Consider the following 23,005-nt stretch of genomic DNA (forward strand, 5'->3'; position numbering starts at 1 on the left):
TTTACATATATTATCAGGAGTTCAATGATTAAAGATTGAGGAGTCGTTACAATTGGGAGGACTAAATACGTACTATCTTAGGCTTGAGTATAGAAATACGTATCTAAAATAATAATAGTAATAAAGGTATGATAATTTCTTAAAATGACATCAAAAGTAGCTAAGCTTTTTCCTGAATTATTGCCCTAAATCCATATATCTTTGAATTGTTTTACACTGTTATATCATAAAACAGCTGGTTCAATTTCGAAACCATCCAAATGAGATCAGAGAATGAGTTGGCTATTTGTTGTCGTTGGATACCATTGGCTTCATCGCTTACCTCACCTTGATGCATTTTAAGTATCTACAAGTTCTTTCCTTTCATTTTTTTTTTTTATTATTTTCATTTTAAAATTAAATCTCAAATGTCTAAAAAAAATAGCTAAAAAAGATAAATCTACATATTTTTTTTCCTTTAACCACGAGGTGTGCATTTTTAATAAAGAGAATTAGTGAAAATAAAAATAAAGAGAAATAATTTTTAAATAATGATTGACGAACATGTGAGTAATGAATAGATTGAGATAAATGAGTATGAGTATATTATATAGCTATATATAGGCAGGCAACGAGCCTGAATGTATTTTTGGTGGTGGTGCTTAAACCAGCTCATCATTTACGCGTAAAGAAGCCAACTTGGTTGAACATTTTGATTTCCAGTTCATATCTACTACATGTGACCGACAGCCACCGCGCATATGACTCTGAGCTCGGATTTCAGATTAATTATTTTAAATTCAAAATTTCAAACGGAATTTCAAAATTTATATATTTATTCTTAAGTCTTAAATAATATTTAAGTAAAAATCCTTCTGATAGACTTCACTCTAAGACTATTGGCTGGTCAAAGCTATTTTTTTTAATGTTCTGTAACATAGTATTTAAATTAATTTTTAAATATTAAAGTAACATTTTATAAAATAATTATTAATCTTTGCAATGTTTATCTTTTTATAAAAAGCTACTTAAACAGATAAATACTATTAAAACAGTTAACAACTATCGAAATAGCTAATTTTACCGAATATGCTCTAATTAAATTTCGTTTCATGACACATTTTGTATTCTTTATCCTACGTACATGCATTACATGTTTCTGATTTAACTAATGAAAAAGAATATTTCTTTCACCTTAATTAGAAATACAAGAGGAGGGTTAATTTATATACATATATATATATATATATATATAAAGCAAAGCGTGTATCAAAGAGCAAGACTTAACCAGAAAGGAATTTCTGTCCGAAATGGGTATAGTGTCCTGCGTCAAACATTAAATAAGAGAGTAGATTTGGTCCATGTTCAAATGTTGGTGTTTGGTCAATTAAATGTTCTATGTTTTGCTAAACAGCTGAGCTGGAGCGTTCATGTCATTGGACACGTAAGTTACAGAGAATCCAGCCTTTGTACCTTCTTTTGGTACCCTATGTACGTATATTATGCTATAAAAAGTTAATTTCATTTCTCACGCTATGCATTTCGTCTCGAAACTTTGACTTCTAGTCGTAGGATACCCACATGGGAAGGATTTTTATATATTAATTGTATTATAAAAACTGCAATTGAAGCTGTAAATTAAGAATTTGCCTTTGGATTTGATTGTTTTAGTGTTAAGAAAAACTCCACCCAAACATGTGTATATATGACTTGGATTTATTTTTTTTTTTCCCCTTTTGAGTGACGGTGATAAAAAAAAAAAAAAAAAAAGAAAATCTTTTATTGTTATTTTGACCTTGCACTTAATCCTAACACCCCACTAAATAAAATATTTGACTTGCATTTTTCTTTTTAAATTAAAGTTCTAGTTTGGTTTAAAATGACTAACTTTTCGGGGAAAATATAATTTCCAAGAAGTACACTTTCAAGAAAATTATCTCTTATAAAATATAATTTGTATGTATTTAATGTGCAAATCAACTTTCTGGAAAGTGAATTGCTCTCAAATTACAAATGCAATGATATCCATAATATAAATTTGAGTGAACTTAGATAATAGATTAAATTAGTAAATTCATAGCATTTAACTAAGGAAGTGCAATTTCTCTATCCATACTTAAAGAACTTATTTTCCTTGTGTAAGAGAAGTTGGATGATCTACCTTTGAGAAAATAGAATTGATAATACAAATCAAATACAAACACTTTATATACTTCCCTGGTCTACTTACTCTAACCAAACATTACCAAAATTTGTAATTGGACATAAAAAAAGTACATTTAATTACATTAATGCATGCTTATAGTTTCAAAAATTACTTGGTCAAAAAGATTAGTTAAGATAAATAAAAGGGATCCAAGATGCAAACACTAATCCTTAATTGCTTTTGGTAGGTTGGAAGAGCAAAATAATTGAGTGGACCTACAAATACAAATTCATCATTACCATCAAAACTGAAATCGTTTGTTCCTTCCCAGCAGAAGCCACAATGAGACGTGTTTTTATTTATATTTATATTAATTAGTATTATGGAAATTATAGGCAACAGGCTGGGTCCTCTTTTGCGAGCGTTATTATGTCGATCGCTGAAAATAAATGGGCCTCAGGCCCTACAAATCAACCACTACGCAATTCTCATTAACCGTCACAAGTGACGCTAGCAGGATCACGATTTGGTGGGTCCCAGCCCATGGAAACGCGCTTTTTCTTCCTTTTCATTAGCGATATGGTAACAGCAAATTATTATGAAATCCTTCAAATTTAGGGATGAAAATGTTAGGAGTATTTAAGGATACTGTTCTGTTCCGCTGCGGTTCTTTAGAAAAAATATATAGTTATAAATTGATTTACATAATAAAATTATTATATGTACATTTACGGATATAAAAATAAATATAAATCTTTAAATACCCGTTATATTAAACGAGTTTGTTAATAAACATCCGTAAATATTCTATTTATTGATATTAGTTTACATATAAAGTACAAGCATGCACATTTCTCTTCCATGTCTTGCTAAGGCAGAACATGTTCTCACAACACACTATCAAAAAAAAAACTTGGCGCTCTCTCTCTCTCCAACTCTCTGTTCTTCTTCACATTTTGCTAAGGTAGATTCGTGGTACGGGGCTAAGAGGTTTAACTCCAGTTGTACTCTTGATATCGCTTCCGCTGCACTTCAATAGCTAGATATTTAATCAATCTTCTTTTATTTTCATGTATGGATATATAAAACTTGAACCGTGTGTTTTTAATTGCGTTGTTCTTTTATATTTGAATTATTTGTTTTTTTGCATTTTTTATTATTAAATCTACTTTAATTAAGAAAAAGTTAAAATAAAATTTAAATGGATGAATTTACTGGTTTAACAAAAATATAAGCCAAAGACTAGATAATTGAATATTGAAAGTTGATGTTTTTAATAGTATAATTATAGTTAAGGGCAGAGCACTATTGGGCTCCAAGTGAGCTGTGGCCACCGAAAAGTGAGTATTCAGCCAATTTTATTAATTTGAGTAATATTTTTAATCAAAGTATATTAGCTGAACTTTTTTTTATTTAACTGAACTTAATCAAACCGTTTTGGCTTAATTACTTTTGATAATTAACGAATCGAAATTAAAGAAAATGAAAATCTAATTAACTGATGGATTTAATTAAAATTTGTGATTAACCTACTTTAACCGAAATAAAAATTAATGAAAATTACTAATCACTACTTAATCAAAATAAAAAATTAAAATTTTTAAATTTTTAATTTTATTATCTGCTTAATAATTAAAATGGCATAGTTTTGAGAGTCGGTTAATTTTATTAACTTTTAGCCGAACCTTTAATCGAACATTCATTAACCGAATCGAATTGATTAAATTGATCGAATTAATCGAATTGATCAAATGGAATGCTCACCCCTAGCCACCTCGCCTCCAATATTCCATTCAATTTTTATTTATTTAACTTTCTGTTAACATAAATATGTAACTAATTCAATAAATATGATTTTTTAAAAGAATAAATATGATATTTTAGTTTTATATAATTGACCCCAAATTTTGAAGTAGAAATTTGCCTTATAAGCTTTTTTGTTAAATTCTAAAATTTTTTTAACCTTCTTATTGCAAATTTTTTTATAATCATTTATTTATAGAAAGAAATATTATAATCACCGCACTGACAGAATTTAAAAAAAAAAAAGAAAAAAATAAATTTGATATATGACTGAGTTTGTTTCTCTTTATACATTCCATTTTTTAAAAAAAAATAATATGAATCGTTTACTATTTCTTTAATATTATAATATTTTTTTCAGAATTTAAATTTTAGTTTAAAACAAAGGTATGGAATATGTAAGCAAATTTATTGATTCAGTTAGTTACGTTTTTTTTTTTTTTTTTTTGAAAGAATTGATTTAGTTAATTATATTTATTGATTTTCGCTACATTATTATCTTTTTAAATACTATTGTAGATTAAAACCCCTAGTTCCACCTTTGTATAACCCACTAAACTCTAGGAATTAAATAATAATTAATCCTTATATATATAAATGGGTACGTGGGAACGATAGCTGCTGACGTGGTATGATTTAGGTTTGGTTAATTTTGACCGTAATTGAATAAGAAACTATAGGAACTAGGAAGGAAGTTGCTGGTTATTCGGTAAACACAAAATAAAACACAAGTCAAAGGTTATTGGACTTGGTCGGTTGAATTAATTTTCTCTCTCTCTAACCTGCCCTATTGACATATTTCCCAATTTCCCATCTCTCATCATTTGTTTTTCCTTTTAATCTTTGAATAATCTGCAACCAAAAGTTGGAAATTATTAAATTGCACTCCTCGTAGCTTTTAATGTTATTTACTTTTGGATTTTCTATTAAGTATAGGGAATAGACTTACAGAAAAGAGTACTAAATTATCGTAAGTATTTTTTATTGGCTTTTATGAATTGAATAACATTGCGGTCTATGCAGCATGGAATAATTCTTCCCTTAACTCATCAAATTGGTAAAAGCAACTGTGGTCGAGAGGACTCAAACTCGAAATCTCCTATTTCTCATACAAGTGAAAAGACCAATCAGGTGCAAATTATTGGACGTTTCATATTATGTAATTGATTAGTTTATATCTCTAGGCAAAATGAAAAAAAAAAAAAAAAGGAAAAGTAACCAATTTGTTGACTAGCATGTGAAAAGTAACTATTTAAAAAAAATCCAAAATATTAATTTTTAAAATCATTTAAAAATGTCATAAATTCTTTCAGAATTATAAAGTTTACAATTAGGCAAATAAACCAATTAACAATGAGAAATAAATTAAAAATAAACTTTTAATATTTTTTAAAAGGTTTAATTTTTTGAGAAAATTTTAAAAATTTTCATGGTCATTTGAATAAGAAATTTTGAGGTTTCAAGAAAGAAGAGGCTCCAACTTTTGGTTTTATCAAGTTATTTTTTATTATTATTATTGTTTATGTAAATCAACTTCGGTTTTTTAGCTCGGTTTGTTAAGCTTGGATTTGGAGCCCATTAAGAAACATGAGGCCTTACTATCTCATATAGTAAGGCCTGGTGAGGCCCACAATATATTATTAATTTCATGTAGTCTGCAATTCCTCCGTCGGCCTTGTCAACCTAAAATAGGAGACAGATACTAAATAAGGTTTTCTTATGCCATGCGATAGAAGTAAAAGAAAAGTAGAAAAATTATCAAAAGTTTAAAAATAAGGTACAACCGTAATAAATCCTAAAATTCAAGATAGTATTACTTATTAGATCTCAAATATTTCGCATTTTATTTTAATTAAAGATTAAAAAAAGAATACCATGAAAAACTATTACAATTTATAGATATATATCTTTGAATTTTTCATTTTCAATAAAATGCTTTTGATTTACTCCTAAACTAGTTGAAGGTCTGCGCTTTACACAAGTTGATTGCTTTATTATTTTATATTATATTTTATAAATTGTATTTAATATATTATTAAAATATCTATTTTCCCACACATTGCATTATTAAATTAGCATATTACATAGATTTTAATAATTTAATTAATTATAAAATTTAATATCCTGATTAGGTAATTTGTATAGATAATTTAAACAATTTAAGCACCATAAATCATCGTAGATAAATCTATAAAATTTTTACGATTCAAATAATTTAATATGGATAATATATAGATAAATATTATTTATAATTTAATTATTACAAAGCATAGAAAATATAGAAACATTAAAAATTATTATATAATAATTCCAAGTAAAAATTTATTTTAGTTTAATTTAATATATATAACTTAAGTAGATTAAAAATAGAAAGTTTTACACAAAACAAAGTCTTTACTATTTTTATTTTTATTTTTATTTAAAAATTTTGAATTCAAAATTTTTAAAATTTTAAAAAACCTAATTTTTAGGTTTAAATTATATATATATATATATAAAAACCATAATATGCAGTTAAATAGTAAAAAAAAAAAAAAATTTCAGTAATTTTTTTTTAAAAAAAATAGAATGCTTATACTTATTGTTTTTTTTTATGAAAGAATGCTTATACTTCTAAATAATAAATAATAATTATATGAGAGTGATAAATAATAACCAAAAATATCAAAATCTTTAAAAATGTTATATTCCAAAATATAAAGATTAAGAAGATAAAATATTATTTTGTGAAAAAGTATAAAGTAAATAATTAATATTGACTCTATGTGTTCTCCTATTGTATTTTTAAATACAAAGGAAGATGATATGCAAATAATTAAAAAAACAGAGAAATTCATAAAAAGTTCCTTCAATAAATAGAAAAAGAAAAAGAATGAAAAAAAGAGATTGAAGAGTTAATCACCTCAGTCGGAAAAGATGGTGATATATCTAGATTAGAGAGTTAATATTGTCATACTTTTGCTATTTAAAATCTGAAAACAACAATAACATATATATCAAAAATAAATAAATAAATACAACATAATCAAAAAAACACAAAGAATTGAAAGCAAAATAATTGAAAGAGGCAATAAAAAAAAAAAAATAATAAAGCCATTGTGAAAGAAAATTTTTGAATACGGATATTTATATATAGAGATAAAAAACTCTAAAAATTTTTAAATTTTAAATTTTAAAAATTTAATAGTTACAAAGTGGTTTATATCTTGAGAAAGAAATTCTTAATATATATATATATATATATATATATATATATATATATATATATATATATATATATATATATATATATATATATATATATATATATATATATATATATGTGGGGTATTTTAGGAATGGTTATTCATGGCAATGTTACGAAATCCAACCCGAACTTTGATCTGAATGAAAAACCGGGTGGATGGATTATTGATTTAATTGGCCGGTCAATTGTATTAGTGGGCTAAAAAATATTGATAATATATATTTAATTAAATAATTACAATATAATAAAAAATAATTAAAAATATCAAAAGATCAGTCTGGATCAACCAGGTCTATGGATGTCATCTGGTTCAACAATAGATTAATTAGTTCAATCCAGCTCTTTTTCTTAAATGGTTCAAAAGTAAAATCGATTTGGTGTTAAATCCGGTTCTCCGAGTTAATCTGGGTGGGTTTGATAACTTGATTCTTAGTTCAATATACATTCTATTAATAATTATTATTTAAATAACTGAGAAGTTAATCACATGTTTGATGTTTACACTAGTTATCATTTTCCCATTTTTAACACTCTTTTCCATCTAATTAAGACAGAGTCTCTGCCATCATCCCAAGCTTCTTTCTACTTTAATAGACCTTGCTTTGACATTCCACTTCTTGCGCGTTTGACACGGAGTGTCTTATAATTTTAATACTCCAAAACAAAAGTTTCCTTGGTATATAAAAAACACACGTTCTCATTTTCTCAGTCTGACTCTGACCTTAAAAATCCTTTCTGCTTCCCTTGTGCAGACACTGCACTTATCCACCCCAAAGCGGCTAACTCCTTTCACATTGCATACTTTGTGTCTTATTTATTAAAAGTACCACTAAATCAGTTGGTATGGTTATGTAATTTTTAATTGTTTACTTCTCAAGTTTTATTCAGTAATATTAACTAGATGACTTACATGTGATCAGAGATTTTGTTAGAGAAAGAGAGGTGAGAGGTAATTGGAGTAGGGAGGGAAAGATTTACCTACACAATAAACTAATCACAAACAGTTGAACGATTATATTTTTTACCCAAAAAAATAAAATAATAATATTTTCTTAAAACTTTGTATTTTGATTGGTATGGTATATGAGTTCTTTCATACACCAGGTGTAGGTAAATATAAAAAATTTTATTAAAACAAAATAATATGTTGATATATGATTTTAGTAACCATTTGTAAAAAGTAACTGGTACAACTCAAATACACAAAAACAATAAAAGGACTCTGCTCAGTGTTACAGGATATACATTTTTTTTAACACTTTCTATCAATCACTGAAATAAGTAATTCAATTTCAATCTTCAATTATGGAATCCAACAAGTTCTTCTACTAATTGCTTTACAAGTACATCCAGAATTTGTTGCCCAAAATCCAGACACATCTCTTCAAAACTCTCCAACTGCAACACATTTTCTGAAACCCATTTTGACTCTTTCATATCTTCCTCTGTCAACTTGCACAGCTCTCTTACTACTTCTGTGTAATACTTGGTAGCATTATCACAAGTGTTTAATAAGCGAGCAGGATGTGAAAAACAGTACTCAAAGTCAGTCGCTTTGGGTGGAAATTTCTTCTCTGGGTTTGAATTTTGATGACCAATTGTACAATCTGCTTAGCAAAATTAATTAAGAATCAGAATTCAATTAGCTAAGAAAATTGAAGAAAAAGACTAAGCAGAGAACAGGAAATTTGGTAGAGTGAGTACCTGGTGATAAAGAAGTTTGATCATCATAAATAGGAAATTCGTCAAGATCAAGAACAGAAACTGGACTTGAATCATCTGAACTACACTCAGAATAACACTGTAAATCTTTCATTGCACGTTGTTTCTTGATTTTCTTCATTAGCTTCGATTCAACCAGCACCTCCTTCTGGTTGATTGGCTTTACTGCACATTTTGATTTTCCTTTGGGAACTCTACGATCTTTAACTTTTTTAGGCGAAACAAACCCAGAAGAAACTTGACCTCCTTTACAACTACCAGGTCTTGAAAACTGTTTATTATCGTGCATGACTTGCTTTCTTGGCTCATCCTTCAACTTAGAAATCTTCAAATTGTTGTTTCTTTGATTTTTCTTTTCCTTCCTTACATCTACTGCTCCTTTCTCTTCTTTCTTGTTGCTCTCTTCAAGACCCACTTCAGCTTTTCTAAATTTATTAGGTCGAGTTTTCTTGGTTTTCTCTATATTATCCAAATAAAGAAGAAAGAAGTCATTATTCTTCTGATTCTGTAATGTCGGTACGTCGCGAAACGACAGGGACGTTTTTACTCTACGATGATGAGCTTGTGATAAATCAAATTCAAACAAATAATCCATAAAATTCACTGACCGACTACGCGTAACAGTGTTTCCATTTGTTGGAATCCGATTAGTATCCGGTAAAGAATCTAAGCCCATCAACCTGGCTACTACTCCTGGACCTGGAGTAGCTGCAGCGGCTGAAGCTTCAACTTTGACTTTAAAGTTGACTTGGTCATGCTTTGATGCTTCATTTAGATTTTTGAACTCTGTTGCTGTATTATGAACATGATCTGTAATTTGATCTGAAGGGTGTGTTTGGAGGCTACCTTTGCAAAGAAGGAGGCGAGCTATGCTTGAAAAACAACCAGAAGGAGTTGCTGTTCTGCTGTTTGAGCTGGGCATTGCTTAGTTATTTGTTTAGTTGGGAAAGAGGGAAGGAGGGAGAGAAAGGGAGTGAGAAATTAAGAAGAAAGAGAGAGGTTTTGTATTAAAAGGATGATCTCTTTCTTTCTTTCTTTCTTTTTCAAATTTTATTTTATATAACGTGGCAAATCATCAGTAGAGGTATGGTGTAAAGAGAATTAATGATAGAGAGAGAGAGAGAGGCGGGCGCAGGATTTGGATTTGAATGCTATTTTTGTTGGGCAGTAGTGTTGAGTGGTAGAAGAAGAGCAAGAAGGTGGGTTGTTGCTTTCACACCAAGAAGGCGAGAAGGTTGAAAATTGAAAGATAATGTGATGCGATGCAATTTCCTTTTTAAAAAATAGCGTTACATGTCATTCAGTTACTATAAAGTACTATTCCGAAAACCAGGTTTGACCCATTGGTCCGACAAATCATATTTTTATTTATCTTAAATTTAATTTTATTAATTAATTCAAATTGATTGAATAGATTAGAGTTCTAGTGAAGTAATCAGCAAATGAATTACTGATAAATAGTATTCTAAAGTATTAATTAATAGTTTTAAAATAAAGTGCATAATAATATTTAAGGTATTAAGCAAAATCGAATTATAGATTGTTTGAAAAAGGATGTAACATAAATATTATTCCTAGTAAAAAAATGTTTTGTAACTTCCAACCATATAAAAAGATAAGGATTTTCTATATAAAAATAGAATCCTATATGCTTTTATGTGGGTTTAGACTTTAGACGGTGTTATAGAGCGTACGATAAAGTGCATTAAGACAAATATTACCTCATCAATAAAAAAAAAAAAAAAAAAACTTAAAATATTATTTCACGGGTGACAATCTATTTAGTGGTGGTTTAGTTTATAATTTTATAAAATAAAACAAATAAAAATAAAACAAATTGGAATTAAAAAAATTATTCCAACTTAAATTTATTAAAAATCTAGTAAAATAAAAATTACAGCGAAGAGTTAAAACTGAGTTTACAAAATAAATTTAATGAAATTAAGAATTTAAAAAATATACGTAAAAATATATACAGATTTAAGAATAGTAATAATTTTTAAAATTTAATTTAAAATTTTAAACGGAAGATTAAAAAAAAGGGACTAAGACAGAAAAATGTTTTGGATTTCGCAATTTATTTGTGTGTTTTTCGTACAATTGGGCATTGAAATTTCAACGAAAAGAAAGAAAATTGAATTTCGGGTTAGAGCCGCGTTTGTTGACTATTGAGTATTGCAATGTAACCCTTTTCTAAAGTGTGGGGCCTACCATGAAGATCACTCTCACCGACTCACCTGAACGTGACTTGCTGACCATATATTGCTTCATTTGCTTTCTTAAATTGGGCCACCCCGATATTTTTAAAAAAGCCCATAATCTATTAAAGGCTTGTTTGGGAAATTGGGCCACACACAAAGCAAGCTAGATTGAGTCCTTCTATCAATCCACTCATATAATCAGTTATAACCCAAAACCGAACCAGTTTGGCTTGATGTTTCCAAATTTCAGTCATTATTCTATTTTTAAAAGTGAAAACCGATTGGTTATCAATTTGGGTTCGGTTTTATATATCTAACCAAATTTATTTTTAAATCGAAAATAAATAAAATGATTTGATATAACATAATTTTTATATTATTTGATTTTGGATTTGATTATAATCTAAAAATATTCAATCACATCGAACTGATTTTTTTTCATACCCGAATGCTAACTAACCCTGCCCATGGATGTAATCAGAATCAGTGATCAATACTACAAGTGTAGTATATAATGTTACATCAACGTCACTCAATTTGATTATATTTAATTTTAAATTAAATACATTGCATTTTTTATTTAATTAAAATAAAAATAACAATTTAATGTCGTAAATTAACTCTTGAATTTGACAATAATTCGACAAATTGTAAATAATAATTTAATGTTTTTTTGGCTTCTTTTATTCCCCTTTAATTTTCAATTTTTAAATAAAAAGTTATCTAATTAATATTTTTATCTTATAAAATTTTAAAAATATCTCTAAAGGTTTTCAAAGTGTTTTAAAAAAGTTTTTGATGTTTTTTTTTTCTTAAACTACAAGAATACTCTCAACTATGCGTCTTATTGCAAAATCATTTTAAAATGATTTTTATAGTCAGAAAACTCCCATTTCGAAATTTAAATATATTGACACCTTAAATTTGAACTGAAACCTTAAATTAGATTGGAATAATATTATGATGGGACCCATTACTTGACCTTAGGTTAATAAACTTGAAGATGCAAAAGTCATCGTTTTGGTACAACTTCTCCTAAACCTATGAAAAAAAATTTAACTCATTGAAGGACTATTCTAAAATTCCAAATCATGTCTGCTTTCAAAATAATAATAAAAAAAAACCTTGCAAACGTTTATCTCATCAAAACGGAATCAAATGTCAATAAGATAATGATATGAGCACTCACTTGTGTTCAACTGACTTTTGATGCAGCACCAATATAGGTTTGCAAATCTAGTTCCTGATGCTCAAAATCTGAAACTTTCAATCTCTTTCTAGATGAGAAAGAGTTGTTAAATTCTTGAACAAGTGATGAAGAAGAAACTATGGTAAGATGACAAACTCTCTCGGAAAAGCAAAGTAACTTATGTAATCTCACTGTATTAGAATTGGACATTTATGCACAGATGAGAACTGCAGATAGAAATAAAAACAGAGAGATTATCAGCAAGTCGCTTATACAAGACTAAAACGATGAATTTTACGTCCTTGTGTTAACGAACCCAAAGTTAAACAATGGGTCCCACCATAATAGCAATTTATTCCAATTTGTGATCTCAACTCGAATTTAAGGTGCTAATAATGTATGGAAGTTTTAAAATGGTGGTGCCTAGATTATAAAGGTCATTTTCGAGTTTATTTATAATAAGATGCATAATTGAGAATATTTTTATAGTTTAAGGTTTTTTTTTTTTTTTTCAAGCTTTTAATGTTTTAGAAATTAATAAAATTAAAAGAATAATAAGACATAGTTTTCAGAGTATCCAACACATATGTAAATATTCTAAGGGTGTTAGAAATCTGACACATGAAACATTTTAAAATCTCCATACAATCTACGTAAAGGCGACTCGATCAATTAATGAGTCCTAAGATTAAAATCTTAATACTGATATTATATTAAAGGGTTGGATAATACGAATTTTTAAAAATTTAAATTTAAAATTTCCACAATTAAAATATTTTATTTTATTTAAATTTCATCATGGTTCAAATAAAAACGGGTATGCAAATTGAAAAATAGATCTCAATATGAGGTGGCGTACAGCTAAAGCAGTAAAGAGGAAAATTTATGCTTTTTCCGGATTCATTGTGGCCATCAAAATTTGATTATATCTTCTGATCCATGTGATGTAACTTTCATTGTATTGTGAATGGATGGCTCGAACTCTTATCATTTTGGCACTTTCTCTGTACTGTTGCTTGCCACAATTTTGCACTTGCGAGGCCCCGTATCTTCTTTACCACATCAGAGAGAAAACGACACAACATCAGAACAAAACTACATAATAGCATATTACCGTTTGTTGACATGATTTTGATGGAACTCCAGGAAAAAAATGTGATTTGATGGTTGATTTTTTTGAATGATTAATCGTTAATGATAAGTTGATGTTTACAATTAAAAGTTTTTTGTTCGGCCTATTGCTATTTCAGTCATAAAAAATATGATTTTAAAATATTTTTTTTTAAGTGAAAAATATTGAAAGTTCACTAGTCCAACTCATCCTATCTGGTCTCTTGATAGTTGATTTTAAAATATATTAATTAAAGATTATTAACATTTTCCTTTAAAATAAGTCTTTATTTGGTTAGTTAAAACACTGACTATGAAGGAATTTAGTCTCATAGCTATAAAATCTAATGAGACATGAATAAATTTAAAAAATATGAATTTTTTTGAAAGAAAAAAAATAGGTATAATACTAAAAATGCAAAAAGAGGAAGAAATATGAATAAATTGTTAGGCTTTTACCTCAATTTTCTTCAGCAATGAATAAATTGACCAATATATTATGTAATTAGCTGAAGAGATGATTTCCTCTTCAAGAACAAATGATAGGATACAATTTTTCCCTCAAAATTACAGCACTAATGTAAAAAAAAAAAAAAAACCCAATCTATATCTTCTACCTTGACTAAAAATGCAGCTACAACAATTTTATGCAGGCATCATAATCACCCTCTAGTGAAAAATAATTTTCCTGTGATGAGCACTGTGGAATATAATGATATCAACTGACCTTGGCCATTTTTTCACAATACAAAGATCAAACAACCCGTTGAAGCTACGTGAAGAAACCAACTGTGAAGAGCCCAAGGCTGTATCGAAACGCGTCCTACTCTGATGTCGAGCCGCTAAGTTGCCGATCAGTCTGGTAGTAAACTACATCTCCAGTATCACTAACATAGTGATCTTTCCTTAAGCTTCTTACCAAACTTCCAATTAGGTGAAAAGGTAAAGGCCCTGATTTCTCTGGCTCCCGGTAGTATTTGCCAAGCACAGGTTTGGCTGCCTCAGTCTAGATAAAATATCAAAGAACAAAAAATTAGAGAAACATTAGGGAGCTCACTTTAGATACTAAGAGATTGCTCCTCACAATTGCATATGCAAGTTTGCTTAGTAGATTAAAGAAATACTCACTGCTTCAATTAAGTGATAATGAGGGATTTGAGGAAATAAGTGGTGAATAACATGGGTTCCAATGTCATGATGGATATTATTAATCCATCCATAATCACGATCAAGTGTCGTCAGTCCTCCCCTTAAATAACTCCATTCCTGTCAAATTTGATTTCAAATCACAACTTCATTGCCAAACAAGACAGTCTCCATTGACAACTTTTTGACAGTGTAATTACTATTTTACAAAAGATTCAATATTGAACACCAATTCTCGACATAGACATGACATTGGTTCTATTAACTTTTCAAATCTTTGAATTTAAAGGTAGCGTCAAAACTTGAAATATGATGACACAAGAAAAGGGAAACATTAACAAAGAAATGCTTACGTTTCCGCGGTACCAAGGAAGTTTCTCTTCATGACCATGGTGATGCAAGTACGTTACAAAGTCCAGCCACATAACAAAACCCTAATAGCAAAGCAAAGTCAAGTTAAGACTTTCACTTTTTATGATGTCAAAAATATATGTCCAAAAGTTAGAAAAAAAATTAAAACTTACCCAATATGGGATTCCATACAGCTTAAGCAATTGAATAGGACCCATTACAAAAGATAAGCCCACAAGCAAAGCAGCCATCGCAGTCCAGCATATGGTGGAAGTAATCACATCCTTCCTTTCATTCGGCAAGAACAAGTCACTGTCTGGATGAAAGTGCGAACCAGTTTTTCCCGGGCTTCTATTCCACTGGAACATAGAAGAACTTATCAGCAATGAACTACTATGAACACTTCTGAGACGTGATACCCAACAAAACACAGAATAGTCATGTCAGGGTATCAGCATCACGTCTAATGTTCTTCTCTGCTAGACAATTGAACTTCTTTAAATAAAATTGTTTAACAGGATATCAAAGACTTACAAGATAGAAAGGATAGGCAAGCATTGGAAAAGGAACAGTGAAGCGCAATTTTCTTGTAATGTTGTCCAAATTCCTAAATATTTTCTCAGGCAGCTGCAATTCAAAACAGTAACTAATTAAGCTTGATGGCCTATAATCATCAATTCTGAATAAAAAATCCATAAAAATTGGATAAATCACTAACCGGATGCCATGATTCATCATTCTCAACGTGTCCATGGTTTTGATGATGAGTCCTATGGCTAATTCTCCTGTAAATTACTAACCAAATTAATTAAATCCTAAAAATTACAAATACAAGAAAATACATTGAAAAACATGCAACATATATTACCATCCATGATAAGGTACAAGAATTGAAGAATGAAGAAGGTGCCCAACAACACTATTTAGCTTGGGATTGTTCGAAAAGCTTCCATGCCCACTACAGCATCAATCCAAACACCAAGAGAAAGCAAATTAGCAACAGAATTCAGCAAGAAAACAAGCCAAATAGAAACCAGATCTGCAAAAGGAAGAGAGTGATTACCAATCATGGCCAAGAACAAACAGAGCCCAAAACATTGTTCCCTGAGCAGCCCAATACAGAGGCCAAACCACCCAATTGTTAAGATAAGCTGCAGCTGCAGCTAAACCAAAAACCACAGCGACATCTCTAACTACATAGCTCATTGACTTCCATGGGTCCTTAACCCAACAATGCTTTGGTATAGCTGCCCTAATATCGGACAATTTAAACGGTGGCGGCGCTCCTGGATCAAATTTACCTTCTTTTTCTTCTATAATCCCAATAGCACCCTTTATTTCTTCATTTCCCTTCTCTTCCTCTCCTACTCTATATGGAGCACTCACTTTAACCCTCCAACTTCTCTCTCCAAAAGAAAAGGGTTGTCTTAGATCTGTAACTGTCTTGCTTGTCTGCAAAAATCTGGGTTTTGATGAATTGGTGCGCAAAACGGCACCGGTTCTGGGTCTGGCGAAGAATTGAGGAAGCGGCTTTAAGCCACATTCTGATAAGACCCAACTCGCCATCGAAGTTACAAAGAGAAATTCTTTCCGGGTCTCTCTTAACCTTACCCGCAAAAGCAGAGAGAAACGAGAAAAAGATAATACAAGGGTATATAAACCTCTATTGCTGGTTGAACAAGAACCTCACGTTTTTGCCTTTACTTTCTTATAGTTCTCTATCGTCTGTAGGAATCAGTGGACGAAACATAAACACTCCAGTTACTTGGGCGCTTGCGACAGTTGGAATAAGAAAGGCCGAAAAAAGTAAAATACGAGTGCAAGTTGGTCTACGTTCTGTTTGGTTGGCGAGAAAGTTTACCACCGGCAGCGAGTTGAGGTTTGACCTATTCAAGGATGGATTTTGATTGGTGATTAATTTGTCATGTTTAATACAGGGGTCGGTGAGGACACGCATTTGATGACGACCCGCCCCTTTATCAGACGGAATTACCTTTTTTTTTCTTCTTTAATATAATTCGAACAAACAGAATTCTTTTCCAAAAAAGAAATTTCTTACCACATTCCTTACTTTATCTCCAGCAGTTAGGCATGGTTCATTGAATTAGAATCCCGGTTCAATTTTTTTTCTTTTATAAACTATGGTATCAGAATCCTGTTACTATAAAATATCTAATTCGGCTCGAGATTTAATCATAATTAAAACTCTTCGTCCCTAAATCCATATGTTCAATTTTAAGTGCATAGGTTTTGATTATATTTTTATTTTTGGCAATTTTAACATGATTTCGATGGATCACCGATTCTCGTCATAATTTCACTATATACATATTAATTTTTTCACAAAAATAATAGAATTTTATTTTTAAATTTATGTATTTTTTCTTGAAAAAAGTAAGCAAGTATAAAAAAAATTCATAAATTTTATTTTAAAATGAATTTAGAATGATAAAAAATAAAATTCATTAGTTTTATAAATATTTCAAATAATCTAATTTTAGACTAAGTAAAAAAAATTTAGAAGCAAAATAATATTATTAAGTTCCCATTTGTATCAAAAAATACAACACTTTTTTTTACCATTTTTATTTTTTAAAAAAATTTTAACTTTTAAGTTAAATGTATCATATAATAACAAATTTATTTAGACTTGTAGAAGTACATAAAATATACTAAGTAATTATAAATTAAAATAAAAATATAATTTTCAATTTGAACCGGATCAAACTTGCCAACTTAGATTCAAAATTTTAAGCTGACGATATTGATCCGATTCTGATTCTTATTATTATGGATTGATTTCGATTCGGTTCCAATTCGTAAGACCATGATTTAAATATAGAAAATTGATTATTTATGAACTAATTGAGTTGTGTTTATTAAGTCATTGAACTTTATTTGTCAATATTAAATTTCTAAATATTAAATATCTTTATTAAAACTAAATTTTATTTAATACCCCTTGGGCTCGTTAATTTTTATCTTTATTTGACTTGCACACAGTTTTGAAAATTTTGAGTAATGTAATTAAGGTATAATTTTTTCTTTGTTTTTTCTTAATGCACCCTTATGTTAAATTTCAATGATCCATGTTATTGAAATAAGGGAAAATTATTATTTAGTCCCTCAAATTTTATATAATTATCCAATTAATTTTAAGTTTTCGCAAATATCTAACTAGTCCCTCAGGTTTAAAAGATCCTTCCATCCGAAAAGTTGATTTTTTTTCCATTAATTGAAGACTAAAAACTAAAACACTTCTCCCTAGTTCACGTGGACCAATATGACCTTCCAAGCGAGGGAGAGGATTAATGTGTCCTCTCAGGAGCCAAAATCCAGAAACAGCACTAAAATATCAGAATACTGGGTTTTACTCGAGCCAGTGCTATGGCCACTCTGTTCCTCAAATGAATCAGGTATTATAAATGAGCTACAAAAACACACCCTCTGTTTGAGGGTAATATGGGTTTCGGTCTGTTTGGTCACCAAGAAATGAAGAAAAATGAAAATGATGATTTCAGTTCTAATTAGCTAAAATTTTAAACTAGACTAATTTAAACAAAATGGGTTTTGGATTTTGTGACTTGAAAGTGGATTTGGTTTGTCTCAACTTTTTAGATAGGCTAATGGGTCTAAGTGTCTCCTCTGTCTTTGCAGTACCATTGTCAAGCGATGCAAGAACAGATGCTGAAACAACAGTGTCCTTCTATTTGGGGCAAACAGCAAGTGAATGAGGAAGAGAACGAGGAGGATGATGATAATCAAGGTTTCTATATGGAAAATCACAGGAATGGAAATACAATTATGAATACAAGGAGCATTCATAAGCTTTACCGTAATGGAATTGGGGGAAGTACTCCCAGTAATGTGAGCGGAAGCGGTTCTGGTGGGAGTGCTGGCAGTGGTTTTAGAATTAGAATACCTACCGAAGTGAGTATAGCTCAACCAGGACCCAAGTTTTATGCCAAAGTTGATCAGAAGTACACTGGAAACCCTAATTTGAGTTCTAACTCGAATTCTAAGCCTAATTTTGGAGTTGGGACTGGGTCTGGATCCGGGTTGGGGAGTAGTAGGGTTTTAAGGGGTTCAGATGAAATTGGGAAGAAGAGGGAGAGAGAACCGATGGAGGAGATGGTGGCGGCAGTCAAGGTGTTAGGAGATGGTTTTGTGAGAATGGAGCAGATGAAGATGGAAATGGCAAGGGAGATAGAGACCATGAGAATGGAGATGGAGACGAAACGCACGAAGATGATTCTGGAGTCGCAACAGCATATTGTAGAGGCTTTTGCAAAGGCTTTCTCGGAGAAGAAGAAGCCCAAGAGAAAAAATCCGGTACACGTCAGTCAGCCAGATAGAAAAAAATCAACTTTTAAGATAGAAGGACCTTTTAATTAGACGGAGTTAAACTTGAGGGACTAATTAAATATTTGTGCAAAACTTGATATTAGTTGGATAATTATGTAAAATATGAGGGACTAAATAATAATTTTTCCTTGAAATAATTCAAATTATAGTCATATTTGATTAAATATAGTTTTATTAGAAGTAGTAGTGGAGATATAATCTTTTCATAGAGGGACCAAAATATTTTTTTCATTTCATGCGATGAATAAAAATAAATATCATTATAAATATTATGCACATCAAGATATAACCCAGTGGTAAATACATATATAACCTGATAATAATTTTAAGTTTAAATTCCCCTCCCCAGTACTCAAGAATTTAAATATGGTCAAAAAATTTTTAACTAAAAGTATAAATGACAACAAAATAATAAAAGATAAACTTTTTTTTTAATAAAAGTATAAATGACAACAAAATAATAGAAATATTTAGTATAGATAATAATTTTCAATAGGAAAGAAATAATTTTCTAAAATTTACATATTAAAAATTATAATAGGAATAACTATTGGTATTTAAAATTTTAAGTATGTTATTATAATTTTAAAATTTGATAAATTCAATTTCATAATATTTTTAAATTTTTTTATTTTTCGAATGAAAATATATATAAATAAATGTATTTCGTAATTTGGAGGTTTATACTGTACAAACTTCTAAGATTTTGGACTAATTTGAACTTTTCCCCTCCAGTGCAAGCACTCGATTTTACATACTCTTTTGCCGTCTCCCTGGCCCTGGCCCTGGCTTTCTTCTTCTCTGCGACTGGTAGTGTTATTGATGAAAATGGATCGATCTCAATTTCTGCTCTTAGGGTTACCAATCTTTCTATTTTTCACCGATATTGTAAATCTCTTTACGATACAACCACCTCCAAAACCTGCTCTAAATGATTATAACATCATCCAAACAGAGCCTAATCAAGTTCTCCAACAACAACAGCAAAAACCCCTTCAATTTCCTATACAGGTATTTCTTCAATTTCTCATTTTCTCTTCTCTGTTTGTTTTTTTAGTCTTAAATTCGAAGAAAATATATTGAATTCGGTTGTTAAAACGCAGAAATCACCGTCAATGGCAATTGGTGGATTAGGTGACACTGGCACTGGCAGCACTGTTAATATTGATTTCTGTGCTTCCTGTTCTTATAGGTATCTCTTGTTTTAATTCCAAATTTCTGTCGATATTGAAATTTTGTTTTGCTTTTTTTTTTTTTTTGAGGTATTTGGGTTATAAACAAGACTTGAGGTGTAAGTTTTGTAGAATTCATTTGAAATTCCATCAATTTGGATGGAATTTGGTTCAGTCATGATCAATGCCACAGAATTGAAACTGTAGAATTGCAATGAACATTTTTTTTGTAATATATAAACATTCAAAAATGGGAGTTCATTCGAATTCCACAATTTTGTGGAATTCATTTATACGAAGGAAGGGGGGACAAACTGAGACAAACTATATTGGGTAGCTCTAGTTTTTTGATTGGTATGCCTGCTTGAAAGAGTGTTTTGGTTCAATTTCAGGCACGATCATTATAAGATAAAATTTTAAATTATATGAATAGAAGTTTCTACAAAGTCACTATTGGTAGATTTTAGTAGAATTTTAGCAAAATTTTTAGCATGATAATAAGTAAAAGTCTTTTAATTTAGTTCTATAAATAATAATAATTTACTAATACTATAAGTTTCTATAAAATTTTGGTAATGGTAATCTTATTGCTCTTAAATGCAATTTTGGTGATGGTGATCTCTAGGTATACATATTGATTGTTTCTTAATTTATTACATTGAAGTTAAAATGAAAAGGCAATGTTAATTTAGATAAGGAAATGTAGAAAGCGACTTTTCCATAAAAAATAGAAATGAATTTTTGGTAAAATTATTTTGTTTATTGAAGCAAATACATTTCCTTGTTGTTGTATTAATATTTGTTTTCTTAACTTTCAAAGTTTTGATTTTAATTTGGCAGAGGAACTGCTATAACTATGAAAAACATGCTGGAAACACAATTTCCTGGGATTAATATTGTTTTGGCAAATTATCCTCCCTCACTTCCAAAGCGCTTACTGAGCAAAGTGGTTCCAGTTTTTCAATTCGGAATCATTGGACTAATCATGGGAGGTGAACAAATCTTTCCAAAGTTAGGATTTGCAGTTCCACCTTCTTGGTATTACTCTCTGCGTGCAAACAGATTTGGAAGTATTGCAAGCACTTGGCTTTTTGGAAACTTTATTCAGTCCTTCCTCCAGAGTTCTGGTGCATTTGAAGTATATTGCAATGGTGAATTGGTAAGATTTATATCTTTTTGTTCTGCCTTAAGTTCTGAGATGTTGCTTTGAAGTTTGAATGACTCCTGTAGCTTTTGACATTTAGGTTGTTATTACTTGTTGGGACAACTTGAGTCATGCACATCTGTATGCATAATAATGACTTAATTTCACTTGTGGTCATCATAGGCATTAGTCAATTTTGTACAGTTACTGTTTTTTAATTTGATTTCATTCTCTATTACTTGATTTTGGTTTTGTTAGAATTTAGGCAGAATTTCATATGCTAAGCCAGTATAATCTAGTCCAATAAAAGGAACAGGCAGATGATTTTCTTACTCAGTAAACAACCAATTGAATAATACATATTACATAAATTTTAGGAATGGTAATGTTGGTCTTATTAAACTGAAACCTAAATTTGATGCAAATTGAAGTTCAATGTCTCGTACTGTAATTCAGTAATAATTTCAGTGACTCATTATTGTTTCTCACTGGGCACTGTAGGTTTTCTCGAAGCTAATGGAAAACAGGTTCCCTGGCGAAATTGAATTGAGGGATCTTGTTGGCAGAAGACTTGCTAATACAAGAATCGTTCATGGCGATGGAGATATCTGATCCTAGTACCCTGACAGGTCAATACAAGCTAGACTTTTCACATACAAATTGTTGTAAGCAACGGCCTTCTTTTTCTTGTTTGTAACTTCTGCAGTTGTGCTTTCGTTCATTCTCAAGGGAGACATTACATGGTCTTAGGATCCTTCAGTTTTCCTGAAATTCTCTGGCTATTTCTTTTTAACTCTTTAACTCAGTTTTATGTTTTAGATATTAGGCAGCCTCCCATATTTGCTATTGAAATATGTTGCTAATAACAATATTTACTTCTGAAAACACTTAGCTATTTGCCAATAACACAAGGAAGAATTTGAGGGTAGTTTCTAAAATTTTGTGGCCTTGTTTGTTTCGCAGAGTGTAGTAGTAAGAAAAAGAATAACTATATACCTACCATCGCTCTGCAAAATTTATGTTTTAAGTTTGAAACATATCTATCTACACATAGTAGACTACTACATATATATATATATAACTTCAACCAAAAATTTAAGATCATAGGGAAAAGTTATTCTGCATTTACACTTGAAACAAAGTTGGGAATAGCTAGCTATTCTATGAGTAACTATTTTGTTGTGAATCGAATGAGGTTCATGTTGTATATACATAACCACAACTCTTCTTGAATCTCCTTTACTTATTTTTATAATTTGATTTCATTGTATTTGAACTCTTAAAACTTAACGTTCATTCTATTCATATGTAAATACATTAATGTTGGACAATCCAAATAATGAATTTTAATCAAATCAAATCCAAGTTCAAATTGCCAACACAACACCAACTTAGTTAGAATGTTACTTTTGTAGATGCTTAAATTTGCT

The 23,005-nt window shown here is 29.8% G+C and overlaps 3 protein-coding genes across 3 annotated transcripts; 1 reads left to right on the plus strand and 2 right to left on the minus strand.

Moving 5' to 3' along the window:
- Positions 1-8,282: 8,282 nt before the first annotated feature.
- ACI1 (ALC-interacting protein 1) lies at positions 8,283-10,138 on the minus strand. The gene is made up of 2 exons (XM_012232449.4): positions 8,880-10,138; positions 8,283-8,782 (listed from the first exon to the last, which is right to left on the minus strand). Exons 1-2 carry the CDS (start codon positions 9,817-9,819, stop codon positions 8,475-8,477), a joined length of 1,248 nt encoding a protein of 415 aa, XP_012087839.1. The 5' UTR covers positions 9,820-10,138; the 3' UTR covers positions 8,283-8,474.
- Positions 10,139-14,220: 4,082 nt separating this feature from the next.
- On the minus strand, positions 14,221-16,460 carry LOC105646580 (omega-3 fatty acid desaturase, chloroplastic-like). The gene is given in 8 exon segments (NM_001308817.1): positions 14,221-14,403; positions 14,526-14,663; positions 14,897-14,977; positions 15,068-15,253; positions 15,429-15,521; positions 15,613-15,679; positions 15,763-15,852; positions 15,958-16,460. Coding segments are annotated over 8 exon segments (1,341 nt in total).
- Positions 16,461-18,176: 1,716 nt separating this feature from the next.
- LOC105646579 (uncharacterized) lies at positions 18,177-22,513 on the plus strand. The gene is made up of 6 exons (XM_089717800.1): positions 18,177-18,310; positions 18,552-19,226; positions 19,995-20,270; positions 20,363-20,451; positions 21,272-21,590; positions 22,077-22,513. The coding sequence occupies exons 1-6, from the start codon at positions 18,206-18,208 to the stop codon at positions 22,185-22,187; spliced, it is 1,575 nt and encodes a 524-aa protein (XP_089573926.1). The 5' UTR covers positions 18,177-18,205; the 3' UTR covers positions 22,188-22,513.
- Positions 22,514-23,005: the final 492 nt, after the last annotated feature.

This window comes from Jatropha curcas, chromosome 2, assembly GCF_041381405.1.
Source record: "Jatropha curcas cultivar XTBG-Jc1 chromosome 2, XTBG_Jcur_1.0, whole genome shotgun sequence".
Classification (NCBI taxonomy): Eukaryota; Viridiplantae; Streptophyta; class Magnoliopsida; order Malpighiales; family Euphorbiaceae; genus Jatropha; species Jatropha curcas.

Excerpts from the sequence above, each read along its gene's own strand:
- ACI1 (XM_012232449.4), bottom strand. The coding sequence starts at position 9,819 with ATGCCCAGCTCAAACAGCAGAACAGCAACTCCTTCTGGTTGTTTTTCA. Across the intron at positions 8,783-8,879 it reads TCAAACTTCTTTATCACCAG|ATTGTACAATTGGTCATCAA; the intron begins GTACTCACTCTA and ends TTTGCTAAGCAG.
- LOC105646579 (XM_089717800.1), top strand. The coding sequence starts at position 18,206 with ATGTGTCCTCTCAGGAGCCAAAATCCAGAAACAGCACTAAAATATCAG. Across the intron at positions 18,311-18,551 it reads CTGTTCCTCAAATGAATCAG|TACCATTGTCAAGCGATGCA; the intron begins GTATTATAAATG and ends CTGTCTTTGCAG. Across the intron at positions 19,227-19,994 it reads AGCCCAAGAGAAAAAATCCG|TGCAAGCACTCGATTTTACA; the intron begins GTACACGTCAGT and ends TTTCCCCTCCAG.